At 45.1% G+C, this 25,336-nt stretch overlaps 1 protein-coding gene and 1 long non-coding RNA gene across 32 annotated transcripts; one reads left to right on the top strand and one right to left on the bottom strand.

Moving 5' to 3' along the window:
• Window positions 1–9,540: 9,540 nt before the first annotated feature.
• Window positions 9,541–10,213, top strand: LOC123041801 (uncharacterized). 2 transcript variants are annotated; one of them, XR_006418637.1, is made up of 3 exons: window positions 9,541–9,664; window positions 9,757–9,869; window positions 9,946–10,007. It is a non-coding gene; the product is annotated as an uncharacterized lncRNA (long non-coding RNA). The 2 variants fall into 2 exon arrangements; XR_006418636.1 differs by lacking the exon at window positions 9,946–10,007 and adding an exon at window positions 10,022–10,213 and having other exon boundaries at window positions 9,575–9,664.
• Window positions 10,214–15,342: 5,129 nt separating this feature from the next.
• Window positions 15,343–24,649, bottom strand: LOC123046371 (uncharacterized). Of its 30 annotated transcripts, none has more exons than XR_006422259.1 (17): window positions 24,331–24,649; window positions 23,984–24,244; window positions 23,739–23,902; window positions 23,570–23,671; window positions 23,415–23,500; window positions 23,174–23,315; window positions 21,724–21,905; window positions 20,142–20,958; window positions 18,865–19,037; window positions 18,548–18,679; window positions 18,041–18,106; window positions 17,243–17,344; window positions 17,037–17,132; window positions 16,266–16,521; window positions 15,803–15,870; window positions 15,525–15,589; window positions 15,343–15,399 (listed from the first exon to the last, which is right to left on the bottom strand). XR_006422259.1 is itself a non-coding variant. In XM_044469719.1 (8 exons), exons 3-8 carry the CDS (start codon window positions 18,548–18,550, stop codon window positions 15,859–15,861), a joined length of 417 nt encoding a protein of 138 aa, XP_044325654.1. In that variant the 5' UTR covers window positions 18,551–18,679; window positions 18,865–19,037; window positions 20,142–21,717; the 3' UTR covers window positions 15,343–15,858. The 30 variants fall into 30 exon arrangements, 5 of the variants coding, with proteins under 5 accessions (XP_044325654.1, XP_044325653.1, XP_044325655.1 ...); XR_006422260.1 differs by having other exon boundaries at window positions 15,525–15,578; XR_006422241.1 differs by adding an exon at window positions 17,793–17,902 and having other exon boundaries at window positions 15,343–15,870.
• Window positions 24,650–25,336: the final 687 nt, after the last annotated feature.

Below are 25,336 nucleotides of genomic sequence, written 5' to 3'. Positions count from 1 at the left end.
GAGGTAAACGACCCTACGTAAAGTGCCTTGGGGCTTGTGTTTCTCTTGAGGTGTATGATTACAATGGGTGTTGAACCCTTGCCATGGAGCTGGGAGGAGGCTTATATAGAGTGCGCGTCCGACCATAAATGCCACGTTACAAGGGAGTTGAATGAGCATAACTACAACAGTTACTGGTAATGGCAACCATAACTACACTTGAAGTCCAACGTTAAGCCATTGCAACTCCCACGTTGCCTCTACACCTCCTCTGTCCGAGTGGTGCCGGTGAGGCCGACTGGAGGGAAGTCCGAGTGTTGTTGGTGCATCCGAGTGGATTCCCGGGGGTGCACATCCGAATGCGCTTGTGGTCCTGGGACCTTCCAATGATGGCGTTTGGCCCTAGGTGGGCCTTAGATGTCAGGTCTATGACCCTACCCTTGGTAGGCGACCCCATCAGGAAATCCAAATATTAACGAGAACTTGGTGGGGTAGCATGTCCATAAGTCTCTAAAACCCCTTTGATATAATTAGCCTGTTGCTCACACGCGTTGAAAAATAGCATAGTATCATCTCATGATTTTCAACGGGGTAATATTTTCAGAATCGATACCCTTGTCAATAAGAGCGGAGAGACAATCGGCCACAAATAAAAATAAGTATGTGGATACTTGATCACCTTACTGTGTCCCGTGCGAACGTGCAAAAAAAATCCAAGATGGCTCAATTAAATTTCACGAAATATCTCACCAAGGTAACACAAGACATTATCCAATCCACCCTACGATGAGCGAAGCCAAGCATTTTGCACCATTTGCTTAAGGTGATTCCTAGCATATGATTTTGAGAGATCAAAGTTTATAAGCACATAAACTTTTTGAGAGATCAAGTCATTTGGTTGCAAGTAAGTTATTTTCATCCGACGATGCCAGGATGGTGTCAAAAGAAGGAACACTTGATTATAGCGTCATTCCATTTGGTATGTCTGAATTTGATTTCCTGGATAGTTCGTATTGGTATGTCATCTTTTGACACATGATTATAGCAAGTCATTATAGCGTCATTCGTATTGGTATGTCTGAACTTGATTATAGCAACCAAATGGCTTAATGGTATGTCTGAATTTGATTTCCTGGATATACCATTTGGTATAGGCTACCTGTGCATGTCGTTCCAAGCGATTCAAATATTTTATGTTTCCTCTGCAACGGATTCAACTTCAAAACATATCCATCGACCATCACTTCTTCTTCGGTACAACCCCCCTGAAAACATCAACGGTCCAGATCGTCCTATACCCCTTCGCCTGAAAACTTAAAAAAGGGTAGGATGGTCTTTGCCCCTGCCCCTCCCCCAGTCCCGGCCCCGCAACGTACCCGCGCGGCCCGTCGACGTACGTACGTCTACGCATTTTCTTTTTACTGTGGCGACGTACGTTTTTTTACCGCGTCGGTGGTCAAGCGCGTCGGTGGTCAAACCACGCGTCGCCCGCTGAAAGCGCGTCGTGGCGCGTGAACTGCGGCCCGCCGCCCCGTCCCGTCCGTCCCCTCGCCTGCCGCCCCGTCCCCTCGTCTGCCGCGCCGCCGCCCTCGACTGCCGTCGCATTGATAGCCCGACGGCCCGACCGCCCGCCGCCCCGTCCCGTCGCCTCGTCTGCCGCCCCGCCGCCCCGTCCCCTCGTTTGCCGCGCCGCCGCCCTCGACTGCCGTCGCATTGATAGCCCGACGACCCGACCGCCCGCTGCCCCCCGCCGTCTGCCTATAAATCCCCACGTCTGCCCGTCGCCGCAAACACCGCTCCCCGCCCGACGACGCAAAGACCGCTCCTCTCCCGTCTCCACCTCCCAAAATCCCGCCGGCGACATGTCGTTCCACCGCGGCAGCAGCTCCGGCACCGGCGGCGACGACGGACCCAACGCGTGGCCGTCGAGCCTGAGTACGCCGGAGACGGAGGAGCTGCACCGGTTCGGGCTCCTCGTGTCGCCGGGTTGCCGTCTTCCGCACGACTGGAAGCTCGACAAGGACGGCTACCCGACGCGCGGGCCAGGCGCCACCGCCGAGGAGAAGCGGACCGGCGGCCGCAACAACATCGCCGGCCGTCACGCATTCTGGGACGACAAAGAGTACGCCGCCGTCATCGGCGCGTTCCGGCTGGCGGAGTCCGGCGTCACGCCTGACCTCGTCGGCGACCGTCGCCGCCTTCTTGTCCCGCGCCCCCGTCCAGCAGCGCGCGGCCGTCGGGCTCCTCCCGCACCTGCGCCGGCGCCCGCCGATCCCCCCGCCCCGCCGGAGGTGGAACTGCCGCCGGAGCAGTTAGTTCTTCGGGAGGACGGTGATCCCGACGATACGCCGGGTTATCTCGTCGCCCTACGCGCGTCGGCGGCTGCAGCGGCGGCTGCAGAGGCGACGGCGGCTGCAAGGGAGGCCGCCGAGCAGGCGGCAGCGATCCAGGCGGCGGCGGCGATTCCGCCAGTGGTCCCGCAGGCGGAGGCGGAGCCGCCGGAGTCGTCGGACGACGACGTCATCGACTGGGAGCGGCTGGCCCAAGACAGCGACGACGACGACGAGGGCGGGGGTGACGCCGGTGACGTCGGGGAGGTCATCGATCTGTTGGGTAGTGACGACGAGGAGTAGTTATTTTTTTTAAATGTTCTAAGTATGAACTATGTATCGCTTATGTTCGAAAAAACTCGTCTGGTTTCGGTAATGTTGAATGGACTATGTAAAATATATTTATGTTCAATCTAGTTTGAAATTTGTCTTCAAAGTTTGTTCAAAAAATTAGCTAAATATTGAACGCTTATTTTGAGAAAAATTGAAAATTTTCCTCAAAATGCATAAAAATGTTTGTAATATATTTAAAAAATTTGCATCGAATATACATAGCACAGAATAAGGTATGCAATTATCGAAAACACATAAAATAAAAAATATTATCTGAAAAAAATTATTCTGTGAAAGTTGAGATATTTTAATTTTTAATTCATTAACATTTTCTGAAATATTATTAAATTCATTAACATTTATGAATCAGAGAATATTTTTAAATTCATTAACATATATGAATGAGTACAAGAATTTTTAAATTCATTTACATTTTCCGAAATATTTTTAAATTATTTAAATTTATGAACCAGAGAAAATTTATAATTCATTAATATTTATGAATCCGAGAATTTTTGAATTCATTAACATTTTTTGAAATAGTTTTAAATTCATTAAAATATATGAATGAATACAAGAATTTTTAAATTCATTTACATTTTCCGAAATGTTTTTAAATTATTTAAATTTATGAACCAGAGAATATTTATAATTCAGTAATATTTATGAATCCGAGAATTTTTGAATTCATTAACATTTTCTGAAGCGTTAATTGGGCACGTTTGGCGGATGCGAAGCGGAGAGGTGTGACGGAGGGTCCCCTCCGGCCATACCGAAACCACCCCCTTCCACAGCAAGTACCTGAGCGGTTTGACGGATTGCACCCAACTTCTGGGAGCGCGTGTGGGGCCCCACCCGGGCACCCCACGGCCAAAATGAATGAAATCCGACAACGAACGCACGTTGCGTCACGTCCGGGCAGTATTTTCTGGGTTTTCTGCCTGGAAAATGGTAGAAAATGCATACGGACTCGAAACGGGATAATTTTTTGCGTGCGTGCCCTGCTAGGCCACAGTAGCACGTGGAAAAAAATTGGGCACGTTTGGCGGATGCGAAGCGGAGAGGTGTGACCGAGGGTCCCCTCCGGCCATACCGAAACCACCCCCTTCCACAGCAAGTACCTGAGCGGTTTGACGGATTGCACCCAACTTCTGGGAGCGCGTGTGGGGCCCCACCCGGGCCCCCCACGGCCAAAATGAACGAAATCCGACAACGAACGCACGTTGCGTCACGTCCGGGCAGTATTTTCTGGGTTTTCTGCCTGGAAAATGGTAGAAAATGCATACGGACTCGAAACGGGATAATTTTTTGCGTGCGTGCCCTGCTAGGCCACAGTAGCACGTGGAAAAAAATTGGGCACGTTTGGCGGATGCGAAGCGGAGAGGTGTGACCGAGGGTCCCCTCCGGCCATACCGAAACCACCCCCTTCCACAGCAAGTACCTGAGCGGTTTGACGGATTGCACCCAACTTCTGGGAGCGCGTGTGGGGCCCCACCCGGGCACCCCACGGCCAAAATGAACGAAATCCGACAACGAACGCACGTTGCGTCACGTCCGGGCAGTATTTTCTGGGTTTTCTGCCTGGAAAATGGTAGAAAATGCATACGGACTCGAAACGGGATAATTTTTTGCGTGCGTGCCCTGCTAGGCCACAGTAGCACGTGGAAAAAAATTGGGCACGTTTGGCGGATGCGAAGCGGAGAGGTGTGACCGAGGGTCCCCTCCGGCCATACCGAAACCACCCCCTTCCACAGCAAGTACCTGAGCGGTTTGACGGATTGCACCCAACTTCTGGGAGCGCGTGTGGGGCCCCACCCGGGCCCCCACGGCCAAAATGAACGAAATCCGACAACGAACGCACGTTGCGTCACGTCCGGGCAGTATTTTCTGGGTTTTCTGCCTGGAAAATGGTAGAAAATGCATACGGACTCGAAACGGGATAATTTTTTGCGTGCGTGCCCTGCTAGGCCACAGTAGCACGTGGAAAAAAATTGGGCACGTTTGGCGGATGCGAAGCGGAGAGGTGTGACCGAGGGTCCCCTCCGGCCATACCGAAACCACCCCCTTCCACAGCAAGTACCTGAGCGGTTTGACGGATTGCACCCAACTTCTGGGAGCGCGTGTGGGGCCCCACCCGGGCACCCCACGGCCAAAATGAACGAAATCCGACAACGAACGCACGTTGCGTCACGTCCGGGCAGTATTTTCTGGGTTTTCTGCCTGGAAAATGGTAGAAAATGCATACGGACTCGAAACGGGATAATTTTTTGCGTGCGTGCCCTGCTAGGCCACAGTAGCACGTGGAAAAAAATTGGGCACGTTTGGCGGATGCGAAGCGGAGAGGTGTGACCGAGGGTCCCCTCCGGCCATACCGAAACCACCCCCTTCCACAGCAAGTACCTGAGCGGTTTGACGGATTGCACCCAACTTCTGGGAGCGCGTGTGGGGCCCCACCCGGGCCCCCACGGCCAAAATGAACGAAATCCGACAACGAACGCACGTTGCGTCACGTCCGGGCAGTATTTTCTGGGTTTTCTGCCTGGAAAATGGTAGAAAATGCATACGGACTCGAAACGGGATAATTTTTTGCGTGCGTGCCCTGCTAGGCCACAGTAGCACGTGGAAAAAAATTGGGCACGTTTGGCGGATGCGAAGCGGAGAGGTGTGACCGAGGGTCCCCTCCGGCCATACCGAAACCACCCCCTTCCACAGCAAGTACCTGAGCGGTTTGACGGATTGCACCCAACTTCTGGGAGCGCGTGTGGGGCCCCACCCGGGCCCCCCACGGCCAAAATGAACGAAATCCGACAACGAACGCACGTTGCGTCACGTCCGGGCAGTATTTTCTGGGTTTTCTGCCTGGAAAATGGTAGAAAATGCATACGGACTCGAAACGGGATAATTTTTTGCGTGCGTGCCCTGCTAGGCCACAGTAGCACGTGGAAAAAAATTGGGCACGTTTGGCGGATGCGAAGCGGAGAGGTGTGACCGAGGGTCCCCTCCGGCCATACCGAAACCACCCCCTTCCACAGCAAGTACCTGAGCGGTTTGACGGATTGCACCCAACTTCTGGGAGCGCGTGTGGGGCCCCACCCGGGCCCCCCACGGCCAAAATGAACGAAATCCGACAACGAACGCACGTTGCGTCACGTCCGGGCAGTATTTTCTGGGTTTTCTGCCTGGAAAATGGTAGAAAATGCATACGGACTCGAAACGGGATAATTTTTTGCGTGCGTGCCCTGCTAGGCCACAGTAGCACGTGGAAAAAAATTGGGCACGTTTGGCGGATGCGAAGCGGAGAGGTGTGACCGAGGGTCCCCTCCGGCCATACCGAAACCACCCCCTTCCACAGCAAGTACCTGAGCGGTTTGACGGATTGCACCCAACTTCTGGGAGCGCGTGTGGGGCCCCACCCGGGCACCCCACGGCCAAAATGAACGAAATCCGACAACGAACGCACGTTGCGTCACGTCCGGGCAGTATTTTCTGGGTTTTCTGCCTGGAAAATGGTAGAAAATGCATACGGACTCGAAACGGGATAATTTTTTGCGTGCGTGCCCTGCTAGGCCACAGTAGCACGTGGAAAAAAATTGGGCACGTTTGGCGGATGCGAAGCGGAGAGGTGTGACCGAGGGTCCCCTCCGGCCATACCGAAACCACCCCCTTCCACAGCAAGTACCTGAGCGGTTTGACGGATTGCACCCAACTTCTGGGAGCGCGTGTGGGGCCCCACCCGGGCACCCCACGGCCAAAATGAACGAAATCCGACAACGAACGCACGTTGCGTCACGTCCGGGCAATATTTTCTGGGTTTTTTGCCTGGAAAATGGTAGAAAATGCATACGGACTCGAAACGGGATAATTTTTTGCGTGCGTGCCCTGCTAGGCCACAGTAGCACGTGGAAAAAAATTGGGCACGTTTGGCTAAGTTAAAAAAAAGCATATTTGATTAAGTTTAAAAAATTGGTTAAGATAAATTTTTTTGATATAGTTTAAAAAAATATGCCTATTTCATTTAGTAAAAAAAATGAGGCCCTGCAAAAAAAACGCCGGCCGTCTCGCTAACCGACGCGCATGCGTGCATGGGGCCGTCCCACTAACAAACGACGCCGCAATCAGCGCTCGGGCGACGTCGTTAGCCGACGTGCATGCAAAATTTCCTTGTACGTCACCCCGTCTCGCCGCCGCCGTGATCTGCACGTGCTGCCACCGTACGCCGCCCGTCGCCCCACACTCCAAAACGGCGCCGGTGCGGCCGCGCCGGCCTGCCCTGACCTGACCCGTCGCCTTGTTTACGTTGTCGCTGCCTCTCCCACCGTCGCCCCGCCGTACAAACTCCGTCGGTGCGCCCGCGCCGGCTTGCGTCCCCTCACCCGTCGCCACTATACGCCGCCGGTGCCTCTCCCATCGTCGTCGTCGTGTAAGTTTTTTTTCCAGTTCTTTTATACAACGAGGCTCATAACAGTATGATGGTATGTGACAGAAATCTATTTGATGCAGTATGAATATCGACGGTGTGATTCCATGTTCTGTTCAAAAGTGGGTTAGCCTAGTTGACAAACTGTCACCAAGTCAGAAATTCAGGTTTTATGAAACGGATATGCAGGGCATGTTTAGAATACCATCGATAAGGATGCGTGATTTTTTGCTTCACTTTTTACTCCAAAGTTACAATCCGAGTAGCAAAAAATTCATGGTTCAAGAGAGTTCTGGAAGTACTGCTGGATGTAAAGGTCTTATTTCATTAAGGCCTGATGATGTGTACTCCATATTTGGTTGGAAAAACAATGGAGTGGATGTTTTTGGGTTTCTTAGTACTGAAGGAGAAAAAGCAACCAAAAAAATACCAGTTAGTTTTGTTAGCAAGAAAAATGGTAAGATCATGATTGATGATCTCATAGAAAAGATTGTGAAGGATAAGAGCACTGATGATGACTTTATTCGGATGACATTTCTAGTTCTCTTAGGAACTATAATTGCACCAGTGTCTCATGAATACGTTCCAAAAAAGTACTATGCCTTAGTGAAAAATATTAAGTTGATAAGGAAGTTCAACTGGAATGCATTCACTTCACGATTCTGTTTATCGGAGATTGGTAAGCTTCTGCAGGACGGCCATGTTAGGAAGTGGCCCCAGGGGAACCTCGCCCTTTTGCAAGTACGTTCTATTTATTAATTTCAACACTTTTGTTATAAAATGGCACGGAAGAACATGTAATTTAATTAGTTTATGTGTTTTTGCAGTACCTATACTGGAAGAAGGTGCAACCAATCACCGGTCCAAAATATGATCCGTTGGCATTGTTGAGCCCGCTGATGAGGAACTGGACGGAAGATATGGCTGTGAGAAGAGACAAATACGACTACGAATATGGTCGTGGTGTTGGGATGGTAATCCTAGTAATCATTTTTTTACATTTATGAAATAAAGTAAAGTGTGCATATGGTTTTTATGTATAATTATCTTGTTCCACTTGTAGATCGATGACAACATTACAGAGGAGTATAGGTTGAAAAAAATTGCGGAAGAAGAAGCTCAAAAAACCAAGAAAGCTAGTAGCAAAAAATCTAACGTTACTGGAACGAGGAAAGAGGGCAGTACCTCAGAGGCTTCGAGCCAGAAGCCTACTATGGACCGGATTTTGAGTGAGATGAATGAGCTTCGGAAGGAAATGCTTCGTTTGCCAGAGTTATGCGCACAGGTAACACTTGAGCACGTCTCTTTAATGTCCATCACTGAATTGAAGAACTAAGATGAAATGTTTTCTTGCAGAGGATGATTGAGAAACTGAACAAAACCGGCGTCTCCTACAAACCCAGTAACCTGGAAGAGGACGAAGAGAATCTGTACGGAGGCATTAATGAGTCTTCAAACGATGTTGGACGTCCGCAAAAAGAGTTTGTATATCAAAAAGATGATTCAGACCGGTTCCGCACACCTTCCAAAATGAATTTGCAAAAGGATGATAACGGCGTTGATGTAACTTCTCGTGAAAACACACCTTTTTACTGCACACCTGAGTACTGGGATAGTTTCAAGGGTGATATGGATGATCCTGTCCAAGTACCAGAAGTATCAGATGAAAAAGTTGCCACATCTTTAGAGACGGACGAAATCGCATCGCATGCGTCGGTTGGTTCTCAAGGAGTACAAGAGGAAGTGGAGGAGGTTACTGGCAGGCGCAAGCGCAAAGGATCACAACATGTCAAGTCTCCTTATGTGGTCCCTAAACCAAACAAACGTGCAAAACGTTCTGCCAAAGGAAGTAAGTTTTCTGTGTTTCTAATTGTTATTGCGTAACAATTATTTATGTATTTGAGTTTGTAAGTATTTGAGTGGTGCGTTACAGAATTGTTCCAAAATGGTGATGTTAACAAATCTGGTGATGAGTATGATGTGGTGAAAGCATCCATCAAGTACGTGCATGCGCATGAGCATTTACAAAAACATGCCAAAACAGAAATTTTCAATGATGGCATGGAAGAAGGTCTCACTGTGAGGAGAGCTTGTCAGATTATTAACCATGAGTGGCTAAGTGGCGACGTAAGTTAATTTCATATATTGTTTTACAATTCATTCGAAAATACCATTGTTAAATCTAACACATTATTTATAGGTAATTGATGCATACTCATCATTTTTGGTCGACAAAGTTAATGATGATCGTTTCATGTTAACAACTTGGAGGATACATTGGTTGCTTCACGTTAGACCCGGAAAGAAGACCGCCGGTAATGATTATGAAGCAGAGTCGCATAGTAATGGACCCGTGAACAGATGTGAGGACGAGTATTTCAAAAAATCAAAGGTAAGTTTGATTGTTAACACGGTACATACATACGATATTATGTGATGATTGTGTTTTATGGTCCTTGTGATGCAGACTTACATTTCTCTAAACAAGCAAAATAATCACTGGATTACTGTCGTCATGCATAGCAGAAAAAGAGAGTTTCAGGTTCTTGACTCGTTGATGACCGAAAAACTTGACACTGTTACTAGAGAACTCGTTGAGGACCTGGTAGGTTTAACTTGCAAATGTGCATTTGGTAACATTCGTTTTCTTTAGTACACTGAATGACATGCTTTCCACCATGTTTGTTATATCTTTAGAGAAAACAACTAGCAGAAGATATCCAAGAAGCAAATGCAACCGGAATTGTGAATTATCCGGATGTTTCCAAGTGGCCTATTCAAACGTATGACATGCCAAAACAACATGATGGGTGAGTTTTTACTTCGACGGAATGTTGGTCTTGTATGTACAGTAGATATTTAATCTTCGTAAATTGTATGCACTAGGAATTCGTGTGGACTATTTCTCCTTCGATGCTTTCAAAATTGGGATGGTGACAAATGGACAGGCTTATTTTCACAGGTACGCAAGTCATGTTTGGACTACGATGTACAATGAACGCTGTGCTAACACCATTTTTTTTCAGACCTCAATTGATGATTCAAGAGAGTTAATGATTGCGCAACTTATATTTTCGGAAAGAAACAAGCTTGATGAAGTGAAAAACAAAGTTATTCGGATATCAAAGAAGAAGAAATAGATGCGGCACGGAGGAGTTTTGCATGTGATTGGGTGGTACTGGAGGACTTTATTTTCCAAACGCTTTGCGCACTTGCTTATAAATTTTATGTAATACACTCTGCTTCTGAATAGTTATATGTAATAGACTCGGCACTTTTCCAAATGTTTTTTCTGTCCACATGATATTTCGTTTCATAAATATTATATAATGATTTATTTTGTTTACATGTTTTTTTTGTTGCCGAATAGTTATATGTAATCATGTCGTCGTTAAATTTTTGTGCACTAAACTATGGCAGCACACTGCGTTTTACTTAAAAATTATTTTACATAAAAAAATGCCCGCCCGTCTCCACGGCGTTTCTTAGTAAGCCCGTCGTTATCAAGCCCAACGAGCGACTACAACAGGCGTTTCGGAGCACGCCGTGGAAACCAGGCCCAACAAGGCAGAATCGACGCGGCACATCGACGGGGTAGTAATCAGGGGACTTCAATGCAACGACGGGAGCTGAGTATATAAGCAGGTCGTCGTCCCCTTCGGCCGGCGAGGTGGGACTAAACTTGCGTTGGCCGCGGGGCGACCTGGACACAGCCAGACGCGACGTGGGCCGGCCCAAAAAGGCACTGGACGGCGCGGTCTTCTCGACTGCTCGACGCGACGTGGGCCGGCCCAAAAAAGCTATTGACGGCGCGGTCTTCTCGACGGCTCGACGCGCCGTGGGCCAGCCCAGTTACCACCGCTGAGACGCCGCGCCAGTGAAACTGACACAAGTTTAGTCCCACCTCGACGGCCGAAGGCGACGCCGACTAGTTTATATACTCAGCTCCCGTCGTTGTATTGAAACCTCTGATTACTACCCCGTCGATGTGCCGCGTCGATGCTCCCCTGTTGGGCCTGGTTTCCACGGCGTGCTCCGAAACGCTTGTTGTAGGGTCCCGTTGGGCTTGATAACGACGGGCTTACTAAGTCACGCTGTGGAGATGGGCGGGCATTTTTTTTCTTTTTTTTTTCAACAACAGTTCACAGAGTGCTTCTTCTATTTTGATATATTTGACAGCCGACGGGACTGTAGTAAATACATGCAAAATTCATAAAATAAACAATGAATAGTGAATATTTATATCAACAACAATGTTGTCTCAACATAACAATTGTCACCACAGTAATTTTATTGTAGTTGACACAAAATAACAAGTCTGAAATGACAACGGTCCGTACGCAATAATCATGTTTCACACATAAAATACTCAACACGAACATAAATTTTACAAATGTTCTTCATATAAATGGAAGAGGTAAAACACTCGCATCGTCTACACTTGAGTCTTCAAGCCCAGTTGCTGCATACAAAAAATATGAGAATCAATGCACCGTTAATGAAACAACAAAACTGACATAAACAAATAATAGACATACTCTTCATTTTTGCTGCATGTGCTCCTGTTATGACCTGAGCCGCTGCATATGCTACATTTTCGTCCAGATTTCTCGTCAAATGCTTTAGGCCTCTCATTTTTTGTCACATCTGGGCCACCCTTACCGCGACCTCTACTGTTCTGCTTAGGTGCGCCCTTGGTGGAAATCTTTACTGGATCACGAACCAGAATATGATCTCGGTTAGGCTCAAATGGATTACTGTTCACGAAGCTTCGCTGAATATCATCTTCATTTCCCTGAATATCCTTATTCACTATAATATCATCCAGAGCTGCCATCAACTTGTCGAATAAGAAAGGATTACTGCATGCGACATGACAGGCTTCTGAAGATTTAATGGTCAACTCACTATATCTAGCTCTGTCCTCACCACTCGACCAACCCCACGCAAACAAATCGCTGGTGCGCTTCACTGGCAGTCCAGCTCGTGCTTTTTTTGAGAATCTTCGCAGGACACAACACTTGGGTATCACAGGTAAGTTCAGTGCATTCAAAACATGAATAATATGCTTGCAAGGAAGCCCTTTGCGAGTCATACTTCGGCAACTGCACTTTATAGTTTCTGCCGAGTTACCTGGCGTATAGTCCACATTAAATCTGTGATCCATGTTATTCTTCCACGCAACCACAAATCTCTGACTACCGGTCCCTGTCAGTCTATCAATTACCTCAAGCTCCTGTACCTTCTTCATATCTTGTTGCAACATATAAAAGTTTGCCTGCGTGAATGCTTTCGCAGCATACGACTCAATGGCCTGACACTCAGTCACTGTTACTGGAAGAGTCTGTGAGGCCGTGTAGTCATCATAAGCTTCATTCTCACGGAGGCGAACAATACAATTCTCGTAGTGTACAATCATGTCAACAATTGTCATACCATAGTCAAGATGAAGGTGCAGGCTGGAGTTCAGACTCTCACTCCTCTGATTACTGCGCATACCAAGGAAAAACCCACCAGACAAATATGATGCAGCCCAAAGCGTCCTCTTCCTGTACATCCTATGGAGCCATGTTTTTATTTTCTCCGTCTGCCATTTGCGCACAAACGCGGCCCATCTCTCCTCAAAAACCTTATGTGTAGTGGCATAGTACAATAATGCCCTAAACTCCTTCAATGACTTGTGGTTGAGGTGTTTCTGCATATTCTTTTCAATATGCCATGAACATAGACGATGCCACACGTCAGAAAGCACCTTCCTAATAGCCCTTATCATCGCTGCATCTCCATCTGTAATAACTGATTTGGGCCTCTTCTGACAGTTAGCTTTCAAGAACGTGTTAAGCAACCAGACATATGTAGCCTCAGTCTCGTCTGAAACAATGGCGCAGGCGAATACAGTAGTGCAACGGTGGTTGTTCAAACCCACAAAAGGGATGAACGGCATTCCATACCTGTTCATCTTGTATGTGCTATCGAAGACAACAACATCACCATAGTCTAGATAATCCCGGCGTGACTGCGAATCACACCAGAAGAGGTTTTGGAGCCTGCCTTCAGCGTCAACCGTGTGCTCAAAGAAGAAGTCTGGATCTCTGTCCTTTCTGGTCAACATGATTCCTACGGCAGTATCAGCATCACCTTGTGCAAGCAATTTCATCTTCTCCCTATAGCACATGTTGTACAACTTTGTCCTCTGAAATGGTGACTTTGCATACGACCCATACCTGCTAACGATGTTGTCAAAAATGATATGTTTTCTTATCCCAGCTCCAGACATAGCTAAGATCTCAGCTCTCTCAAATGCTTTCATCTGATTATGAGATCGGAGGAAAGGGACTTCGTCCGGTCGTGCAAGAGTGTGGCTGTGATCATCGGAGAAACTGCTGACATACCAAAGATTGAGCTTTTTATCAAGCTTAACTGTCAAATGGGCTTCGCATAAGAATCGACTCTCCGGTCTAAGCCTGCGGGTCCGGCCTTCCATGGTACAGAACTTGGCCTGTCGTTTTCCTGCGGCGGAACAGAGATACCTCCTCAAGCGCCGAGTCCTTGCGCGATCCTTCGAAAATTTTAGCGAGTCCTTCCTGATACTGAACCCACGTTCTCTCGCGTGCTTGTTGTAGAACGTGTAAACCTCGTCTAATGACCTGAAAGTCTTTACCATCACTGCCCAATGCATATCAAGTGACTCTTGCTGATATTCATCATAGCACATGTCAAGGTCAAACTGATCATCATCGATGTGCTCATCATTCCCGCTAGGACCATCAATACCTCCCTGCAAAATATGACATATAACCTTGCATGTCAATCTCTTCTTATATTCTTACTAACCAAAATTAATGTAAAGAACTTACTTGACTACCGCTCACACTACGAGATGCATGGACCTCGCTCTCGGCATTGTCATCATCTATATTATTACGCTCATTGTCACTATTAGCATTTATCTGTGCACATATAAAGTAACATAAGTGGTCATACAATTTTAATGTCAATCATTTCTCTACAATTTTTTCAACATACCTGGCTCACACTATCTGCATAAAATTGTTCATCTATATCATATTCCTCATCGTCAGCATTGCCATGTACCTGTACAAATTTAAAAGGACATGTTAGTGTCAAATAACTAGTTTTTGTTCAATATATTTTTGTCAACGTTCAAGGTACTTACATTACCACTGTACGATTCATCCTGACTCATATAGTTGTCTCCGGGAGGTTGGTTCGCATTCAATGACGAGGATCCATTATCGCTACCGGAATCATCACTGGCGTATCCGGTTACTTGCTCCATCTATGCACATACAAATAAGGTGTGAGATCAATGCTAACATTCCACAAAAAATCATCGCGAATACAGTAAATTCGTCAACAGTGACATGACTATGTGGCATGCATACAAATTTGAACATACAAAATCATTATGAGGTCATTAAGAAGTCACTACTCTCTTCTCTTATTTAACTAAGTAGGGAATCATTTTGCATTACAAAAATGCACAAAAATGCAATGGACAAATCAAAATCATCAAAAAAAAGAACAAAAAGAGCCATCCTAACCTACTCTGCGCCGTCGAGGGGTCCTCGCCTGGGGTCGACGCCGATGCGTTGCTGCCACCAACGTTGTGGAGGGCGCGTACCAGGACAGAACGGCGAGCGAGCGCTGGGCGTTTCACCGGCGACACGGCGTGTGGTCACTACGGACGCCGTCGGTGCTCGCGACTAGACGGGCACGTCGGGGTCGACGTCGTGACGGCGGTGGACCACGGCGGCGTTGATGACGCTAGGGTTTCCTAGGCGGGGATGGGGTGTCGGTTTCACGGCGCGTGGGTGACTACGAACGCCGCCCGACGTCGTGACGGCGGTGGACCACGGCGGCGTTCATGCCGCTAGGGTTTCGTACGTGGAGTTGGGGTCTCGGGGTGGGGCGTACTTTTTTTTTCCTTTCCCGATCGCACTACCGAACCGCACGCGTACGACGCGCAGGAGTACGGGGCGCGACGTACACGGGCGGCCGGCCCTACGACGGACGGCGGGTATAGTGTACGTGTAATTTAGTATGGACAATACTACCCCTTATACGTTTATTGGGGGAGGGTTGTACCGAAGTCCTTCTCATCGACCATATAATTCTCCCACACTCGTTCAACGCTGCTCTCGTCCATATAGAAAATAACTAGTAGACTGCCCGTGCGTTGCCACGGGCTTTTTAAAATTTATGACGCTTGCATGTTAGAGAAATGAGGATAGAGAGCCATTAGGTTCATCATACTGTTCATTTGGATATATTTCCCTCAAAATCAGAATGGATGATATAATCACTTGAGCAGTTTGCCTATGTCAAAGATACAACTTTTGTAAGGAACTGTGTCAATGAATTCCCACTGAAAATATAGCATGCGATTACAAGGAATGTAATACTCCCTCCATCCCAAAAAAAAGTGCCTATTGTGTCCTCACCGGTTGTAGCATGACCCCTACATCCTTGGTGGCAGCCGCGGCGCCCACATCCACCTGCATCCACGCTTGGGCAGGAAAAATATAATAGAAAAATAATGTGGACCACATGTTCATGGAATTTTGCAATGTGAAAAATAATGTGGACCACATGTTCATGGAATTTTGCAATGTGATATAGCTACAGACCGGTATGATTGGCAAAATTTCTAAAATTAATATTTTACCATAATGTCCAGCTCAGGAATATTAGAACATATATCTTCTCATTTGGCACTCACCAACATTTAGCTTGACGACAACAACCACTTGACTCCATGACTGGTGATCGATATGATCATGTCTCTTCCTGCATGCGAAAACACAAATATTAAATTCTATTGATAAAGATATATTCCTAACATGCGAAGAAGAGGGAAAAGCAATATGGCAATTTAATGTGTCATCGACCCTGCAAGTTGGCAGCATCCCACGTGATCGATGATCAATTTTAAATGTAATCTTTAACTACAATAATGAGTACAGTATAATTCATCATTTCTTTATTCTGGGCATTTTTTTACCCTGAATAAGATATAACACAAGGATAAACTTGTGAGAGGCAGAGAGAACCCAATTAGCATCTCTAGCAGTGAGTAAGAATTCCGATCAGACACTCCAAGTTTTATGTTACCATCTAATTAAACAATAGTAGTATAGTGATAAACTGTGAACCTAAGGGGTGTTTAGGGTTTGGAGAGGTACCTGGAGGGAGGAAGGGCGGAGAGTCATGTTGCTCATCAACACGCGGATATAATGTGATCGTGGAACTGCTGGTGCCGCAATGATCGACCTTTCCCCATCGCAGAGCCGTCGTCGGCACTGCTGGCCTCCTCCGGACTGCTGCGCCGCCAACGTCGCATCAGGTTATGATACCGAGGAAAGAGGGAGATGGCGGTCAGGTGTGGGTGGGGGTCTAGGGATATAAAGCAGCCCTCCCAACTGTTATTGTGTTTTTGTGCTTCACAAATCAATTCATAATGTCAACATTATGACCATGCTGGAAAATCAACTTACTGGGAAATTTATTTAAATAAACAACGGAATGTACAAATGTACTTAAAATAACAAAATCTTGATCAAATTCACTAAAAAATACCATGCACCAAATCACTATGTATATTATACAAGGTCAAGGCTGATTCGAGTAAGGCTGTTACGGAGTAGTATGACAATTATCACCATTTGCAAACACTACAAGCGAGTGATAGTGTTACTTGTAGGAGCCCAATTGTGAGACCTTTTCAGGTAACTAAATGTATATGTGTGCAGTAATTCGCACAAGAACATATCATCACTCTATATGCAATATGATTTCAGAGTGAAAGATATGATTATTTCCTATTGGACGAACGTGGTTTCAACTCCACATGAGAAATATCATGCAGGAACTGAAATATACATCCAAGCATGCAAAACCAAAAAGTCAAGCAAGAATTTGATAGGGCATCTAAGGCCACTATAACATTCACTCACGCTGGTATGTAGTGTTGGTAGCACGAAAAGTGTCAATGCCCCGGCTCTTCCTGTCGACCATGCGCCTCTGCTAGCGACGACGCCAGCAAGAATACCCTGTGAGGTCATTAGAAATCTGTGGGGTCAACCCTCTCAAGTTACAAGGACTAATGAGTAAATTATGGAAAAACAAAGGGGTGCTATAAAAAAGTTGTGGGTCACCGGACCTCACGGCTTACACGTAGGTTTGCCACTGGCCTCTGCCATGGCGTTTCCCCACCTTCCCCGCCACGCCTTCCAAGTACTCCCAAGAAGATAACAATAACAGACTGTGCCAGTATTATAAACTTAATATTAGTATTATTCGACAAACGTTCGAACTTGCACACGAATCATGTAAAATGCAAAACTACTAATGCCAGCTTAATAAAATGACTCCGTTGTATCATACTCCCTCCGTTCGAAATTACTTGTCACAAAAATGGATAAAAATGGATGTATCTACGACTAGAATACATCTAGATACATTCATTTCTTGGACGAGTAATTCCGAACGGAGGGAGTACATGGCAAACCATGATCATGCTTGGTCACTTCAGATGGTACAATGAAACAGGAATATTTTACAAAATGAAAATGCAATCTCTTCAATTCTTAAAATAGCATCATTTCAGTATTTTGCAGCTGTTGAAAACTGAGTTGCTATTGTCCTACAGTCAATATACAACTTCAGATTAAAAATTAATTACTTGGTGAGCGATTAGCTAAATCACCTACTTGGTGAGCGATTAGCTAAATTAGTTACAAAGTAGTACTTGCAATCTTCATCCATGAGCCACAAACTAATGCTTGTTCAAAAATCATGGTTCCTCCTCTGACTTCTCCATCTTCACAAACAGAACAAAATCATATGGCATCTTCATGTTACTTGTAGTAAGCAAAATAACAGAAATTGCAAAAAAGAGAAGATTTCTAGAAAATAAATATATATGCAGTGCAGAAGCAGAGGAACCAAGATTGCTCACCTGTGGATCTTTGCTGCTGTGACTTTCATGAGGTCGCCTGCATTTCTTCTTCCTCCTACTTCCTTGCTGTAATTGTCCGAAACAAAGGGATGCGTACCCAACCACTCAGTCTAGTACAATAACAATAGCTTGGAAATACAGAACTACATATATGTAAGGAAGGGGAAAACCACCCAAAGGCAGATGTACAGATGTAGCAGGGTTAACTCAGTAGGAGCCGAAAAGTATACATAAGTATTATGATTAGGAAGCGCTACAGGCTAAAAAGTTTAAGCATTTATAGTAATATATCCACCTACTGTCTCTCAGATACTTACTTAATCAAATCAAGGATGGTTAAGAACTTGTAGATTTCCCATTACTAAATTACGCAGTGTTATTTATTTTTAACTTAAGATTGAATTTGCAGCATTTGAGAAATATCACCGCCAAGTCGAAATCGTGCAATGGCACTTAGAGCAAAAAGGTCTAAATTAAAAAATACACAATTTGCAGAGATACTCTCACCATCTCTTGAAATTCATGCGGCCGGGGTGAGGCAGAGGATGACGGCGTAGTGCTGCTAGAGCTCTGTACACTGTGATTGCCCTTCTAGGCAGAGGCCAGCGCTGCCCTTGCGCATCCACATCAGTCTCCGACCTTGTTACAATAAATATATTAACGCCCATGGATAGAGAGGGAAATAAATATATATCTATTGTAAAGAAAGGAAATATCACCCCTCCATCCAAATAAATTTAGCAAACCATAGTTGGTTCTGTTAAGGAGCCATGTTACTGGAGAGACAAATTTCTGAGGAAAAGAAAGATGGCCGTGTGACTCACATCTCATGGTTGACTTGTGCATCCCTAACTTGATCATTGGCATTGCCAAATAAAGCTACCTTCCCCGGACCTCAGGGCTTACACGTAGGTTTGCCACTGGCCTCTGCCATGGCGTGTCCCCACCTTCCCCGCCGCGCCTTCTCAAGTACTCCCAAGAAGATAACAATAACAGACTGTGCCAGTATTATAAACTTAATATTAACGTTCAAACTTGCACACGAATCATGTAAAATGCAAAATTACTAATGCCAGCTTAATAAAATGACTTCGTTGTATCATACATGGCAAACCATGATCATGCTTGGTCACTTCAGATGGTACAATGAAACAGGAATATTTTACAAAATGAAAAGGCAATCTCTTGAATTCTTAAAATAGCAGCATTTCAGTGGCAAATGGAAGTGGTGGGCGAAAGATAGGAGTGGTGAGATGTGGTGGGTGAGGCGAGACTACCAACTGAGACATTAGGAGTAGAGAAAATACAAGCTTGTTTAGTTCATATTTGTGGAGCACTTCTCAGAAAATACCAAAATCTGAAAGTAACTAAATCACTGTATTTTACCAATTTTATCATCTTGGCAAATGGAAGTATAGCTATAGCTTTGTATCAGGAGTGACAGAAGAATTCAACATCAGTACATTAACTGAGACCTCAGGTATGGGAGTGTTTCTGTCCAAGTACACACACACACATGTGAATAATAATTTATTCTGCATCCTCAGTGATTGAATATATATATATTGCCTTGAGGCAAGCAATTAACAAATTATAAATTTGACATGCATGTTGGTTGATATTTAAACAGGGTAGTAAATAAACCAAGATGTGAGACTATTCTATGGTGTACCTAATCAATTTTTTTCTGTGATTCAGTTGTATATATGTACCTGTAGAAAAATATTGACATCGGCAAGAGATTAAAAAAAGCACCATGTCATACCTACACGTATTTGATTGGTTCCCATGTACTATCCACCTTCCTATTCTCCACTAATTCCTACTTCAAGTCTCCAATGGTTGAATATACACAATGCATAATTGGAAGCGTTAAATCACATGTGCATAATTTGAATATATACAATGCATAATTGGAAGCATTAAATCACTCCAATGGTTGGCGTTGCACATCATAATATTTACTAAATATATTATTACTTATCATTGATGGCCGTTGATGCATAATAAACAGAGCTGAGCATGGCAAGACCACATCACTGAACTACACTTGCCAAGGTTCATTGACAAATGCTTGAATTGCTACAATAAGGTGACTTACCCAGTCATGTCAGGATATATGCAGTGATCCACTCCTTGGATCATGCCGCAATACAGGTACTTGGTCAACAAAATGGTTGATGTAAGCCAAGAGTCCGTTGCAGAGGGTCCATGTCACACGAGTTCAGATCGCCAAAAATCTTCAAAATCTTAACAACGTTGAATGGAAGGAAGAAGACATGGGAAAGCTCGATGTCCCTCAGGCACCTGGTTCTCCCTCTCCATATGGCATATAAGAACCTGCCATCCGTTGAGTATACTGCGGCACGTACCATCGTGGAACACAAGCCGTTCCTTTTCTTAGTACATGTACACCTAAAACAACCATTTCATCTCCTAGTGGTAAGGTTTGACTTAAATAATAAACGTAAAAATCTTATTGCAATTCGGTTAGGTAATTTTGGCATTATTCCTACACATTCACATTCATGGTTAAGTTGCAAAATCCAAATAAGAAACTGAAAGTCCTACCCTTCTATATGTTACACGTCGTTATTTTTAACACCATAGATGAAAGAATAGTTGTGTCGTTATTGCAGTAACAATACACGTAAAATGAGTCAAGAAAATATGAATCACTCCATGAATTTATGCAGCAATGCAAATACATCACTGTCATAGCAAGGATAATACCATGAATTTCTACAGTAATAGCCGAAAAACTATGATCGGCTCCTTCCAATTTATCCTAGCTAGCATTTTGACCACTACCTTAAAATGCAGCAGCATTGATAATGACCACCACTTCACCAGGGGACTAATACCCTAAAAAACAATGTGACCTCCATATAGATCATTTCAAACTGTAATGAATTCACCTAATTATCAATGAAAAAAATAAATCGTTATGTACAAAAATGGTCAATAAAAATCTGAACTTCCTATGGAACATCCAAAGATGGAAAAAAATTATTAGTGCTCATGCATCAATGGTGTCAATGATGTGCACATTTGCCTGACACAGAAGCGGGATGTCTTGCAAGACATGAGCGCACCTTCATATCACTTCATACATAATTATATCAGAGCTACATCCAACCTGACTTTGCAAGTTCAATGCCATGATTTATAGAACAAACTATATATGTAGTCAACACGTAACATAACCGCGACCTCATAAGGGTTAAGTTTTTCATATAGTGATCTATGTAAGATATATATGAGAAACAACAAAGGCAATGTAATATATCTTATAACCTTTGATTGAATAAGATTCCCACAAACACAAGCCATATATAAAGACCAAAATGACTGAACAGGAAAATAGAGCATACAAATATGAAACAATGGTGCAAGAGCCAAACATGAAAGCTTGCAGCAGCAGCCCAGTGGAGCAGACATACAAATTCAACGGATAAATTTTAAAGAAACATGGCAAACCTTTAAAACAAACTAAATTTACAGGATAACAGTTATAGAAATAAAGTAAAACACTATAAAATTGTCTCGGATAATTGGTCAGCCATTTGAATTAAGTTAGTAACTGATATTGTCGAATCAGCCGCGAAATTAATTGGAAATAACAATAAAGATTTGAAATTTTAATTGCATCACGCGGAGGTAGTGAGAACTGAGAATCATACCTAACTGATTTTTTTCTCAAAGCACCTTCAGCACCTTCAAGGACCAGCAGGTCCGGCCCCTCCACGTCTGCTCCAAGCTCTACCAGCGTACCGCCACCATCTCCCGCAGCAGCTCCAGTGGCTTCCCTTCCGATCAGGGGCCTCCAGATCGGCGCCTAGCACAAGCAGTGCACATACGGCTGCTACACGACCGTCCCCGCCACGACGTGCAACAACATCAACCCCGTTAGTAATTTTAGAAAGGGGTGCCGTGTTCTATTTTAGGCGTGGCCCTTCTTTAGGCTTGGACCTAATTTCAAATCTCTTTTTCTGTGAGTTCATCAGGACCCAAAGTTCTTTAGGTATTTTAAAAAGAACTATCATGCACACTGTGTTCTAATATTTCTCTAACAGCTAGTATAAAGCATAATTCATACCCAAAATGGGAAATAAGAAGTTTTTAATAGCATCCAACTTGCATAAACATAACAACATTCACTATTAAACAATTTATCTTCAGACCCACATGGTCTCAAGGAAAAAATTTGGAAGGCAAATGCTATCTAGCAATTGCAAGATCTGTAGATGCTCAGAGGTGTCAAATACATTTATGTATATGAAAAAAAAATTAGTACCTCCAAATTTATAATACACCTCATTGAGTTAGTAACTCTGAGCTTAAATACCATAGCTGACAAGAAATTCTTTGGCAAAATAGCATTTTTTTTCAAGTGTATGGTTAAGATGAAAAGCATACTTTTTCCAACAACAAAAAAACATGTAAAACGTACTCCATCTATGCAGCCGATGCTATTTCTGAGTCAAAAAAGAACTTACGTAGTTACACAATTTATTAGCATCTGGGATGGATAGCACGGCTAGGCTAAATCTAATTCCCTCTCAAATAAAAAACATGCAAGGTATATTATGAAATAAGAGTGCATTGTGGCCACAACGACTGAATGTTGAAGCCTACACCACCAGTATCTTGCCTGCCTTGTTGTTATACTTTATGCACCTCACTTCTTCCCTGAATCTCCCTTAGTGTAAGATGCAGGGGAAAAGATATTTCAGCTAGAACCAATAATGCGCACCAAGTTGATTAAGAAAATCTACGCCTATCCATTTTATACAGACCACACATACACTATTGATGTATGATTACTCTACAAACAATCTGAGCCTGGAACCAGGATAACCAAACATGTCATTAAGTGAATGCTTAATATACAAACAGATTCTTCAGCAGACTTGTGTAATCCAAATTAGCAGGTTCTATGCCATGTACTTCGGAACTAAAGGAAGGAATGGACATGACTTGTTACAAAATCCTCCTTGAGGTACTATGCAGTGCAAAGTAATGCAACCAAATATAACTCATCAGATTCTGGTCATTGTACCCTATTCTGCTAAACACTGGTACTCTGTAAATTAATCTTATCATTGTGAATTCAGGTTACGAGTTACATACCTGTCTTCCATCCAGGAAATACTGTAGAGATCACCTAAGCAGGTAATATACTCAGAAGGAGGCGATGGCTCCATTCCTGGGCAGTATGTACCCCAGGTGCTTTCTTCTGCATTAGATGCTGTTGTGACATAAATATTGAGGTCTGCAAGCATCAAACCCTCAAAAATACTGCCACTTTCACAAGCTTCCACATATATACAGGACAAGGTTACCACAAAAAAGTAACTAAGGGCAGCCTTACCATTTTTGCGTAGGTGTTGGATGCATGTTTTTCTTGTAAGACCTTGATAAAATCCGCAGCATAGAGATATGGCAGGTTGGGCATACCTGAAACTTGCAAAGGTCAATACACAAGATGAAGAAAACAAATTAATACAACAAAACAGTGGATATAACTTGCACACGCCAAGGACTCCAGAACCCCCGTGATCTGAGTAGTAGATATATGGTCATTTGGTTTGCTCCCTCCAGTGACTGCAGTTTTATTGCCCAAGAGAACTGCATAGAAGTTCTTAGCAGTAACTATCTGAAAACTTTCCTGGTAGGACTGAGGAAACATAGGTACCTCGATGACATTCATGATGCTGTCGTGGTGGTGTTCATCTCGTCATGGATTTTTCTCTGCCACCCTTGCTGGAAATCCATTGCCGGCTAGACAATTCTCACCCACTACAAGACACACGGCGCCTCTTCTTCTCGCCCTCTCTCCTTCAGATCCACTCATTCGTCCTTTAGGAAAACAGTAGACAAAATTGGATGAACAATCAATGTATATACATGAATTCAACAGTAGCTACAACGGTCACGTACTTCATCTTCTTTTCTTTTCAAGTAGACAACCAATCAATCAAGTTGATGGTTCTCCTCGACAACTCCTGGTCGTGAAGGAAGAGAGGGGCGCAGCCCACGGTGACGATTCTTGACGAGGCTTGTTGAGGTCGATGCGGTTGGGCCAGAGCACATCATCGTCCACGGGTAGGAATCAGGTCATCGTCGTCGCCGGGCTGGAGTCGAGCTCTTCTCAAGGAGGCCGGAGAGGATCGCCCGGGTCTGCGCGTCCTGCCATATGGCCTGCAGACGAATCAATGGGAGATCAGAGGTGTTGAGCAGAGGAGAGATCTGGGAAGGAGAGGGAGGGAGGGAAGGCATAAGCGTACCAGCTGGTGACGTACACCCAGGCGAGGAAGGCCATGACGAGGGGGACCCTGCCGGCAGGGACGGTGGTGAAGGAGAGGCCAGCGTCGGAGGCGACGACGCGGGCGGAGTCACGCGATCCTCCCCGGCGTTGGATGCGAGGCGCACGCGGAGTGCCGAGGACTCGCCGGCGTCGGTCAGGGCGTCGTGCACAGAGGAGTCGCAGAGAAGAAGAGGACGGCGGCGCGAGGACGTCGGGAGGATCGCGAGGAGGGATCTGGCAGCGAAGGGATCTGGAGGCCTCCCCCCGAGGGCAGTCTCGCTCGTGCGTGCGAGTCCTGGTTTTTTTCGTAGGTTTTTTCAGGACGAAAAAAAACCGGACGAAAATGGTGGGACGAAAATAAAACTCGGAACGCGACCTACCAACTGAGACATTAGGAGTAGAGATACACTGCGCTGACTTCTATCAGGCGAAGACAGTGAAAAGCGTCCACGTACGTACGTATGCACGCATGACACGCTCAGCTTGCTTACTTCCTCTGAATTCTGAATTCGTCTGATTGGGCTAGCCCGCTTCCATAATCCATAAAGAAACATGATCGCGATCGTCCGTGGGGTAGTTTAACGAAATGGCAACCTCAGGCTCTTAACAAAAGGAATATATCTGAACCAAGTGTCCAGCAAGCAAAGATTCGGTGAACCAAACCGTCTGATGAATCATTCAGTGAACCTAGACCATCCTCCGTCCTCCGGGCGTTTTATGTCTCTGCGTTATTGCACGAATTTCTTCAAACAAATGCATGAGAGGTTCCATGATTGGCTCCTGCTACCAGGGAGATTGCTCTACATTCCACGCACGTAGGCGTACACCAGGGAGATGTGAAAACAACGGCTGATTAATTTTAGCAAGGTCACCTGTCGTGGCATTATGTTTTCTGGCATTCGTTGCTTTTGAAACGGGGGACCTCCAAATTCAAAGACAAAGACAAATCAGAACCAGGGCTCGAATTTGATTCGTGGGCACCCGAG

Source organism: Triticum aestivum, chromosome 2B (assembly GCF_018294505.1).
Source record: "Triticum aestivum cultivar Chinese Spring chromosome 2B, IWGSC CS RefSeq v2.1, whole genome shotgun sequence".
NCBI lineage: Eukaryota > Viridiplantae > Streptophyta > Magnoliopsida > Poales > Poaceae > Triticum > Triticum aestivum.
This window is presented reverse-complemented; position numbering and strand designations above follow the sequence as displayed.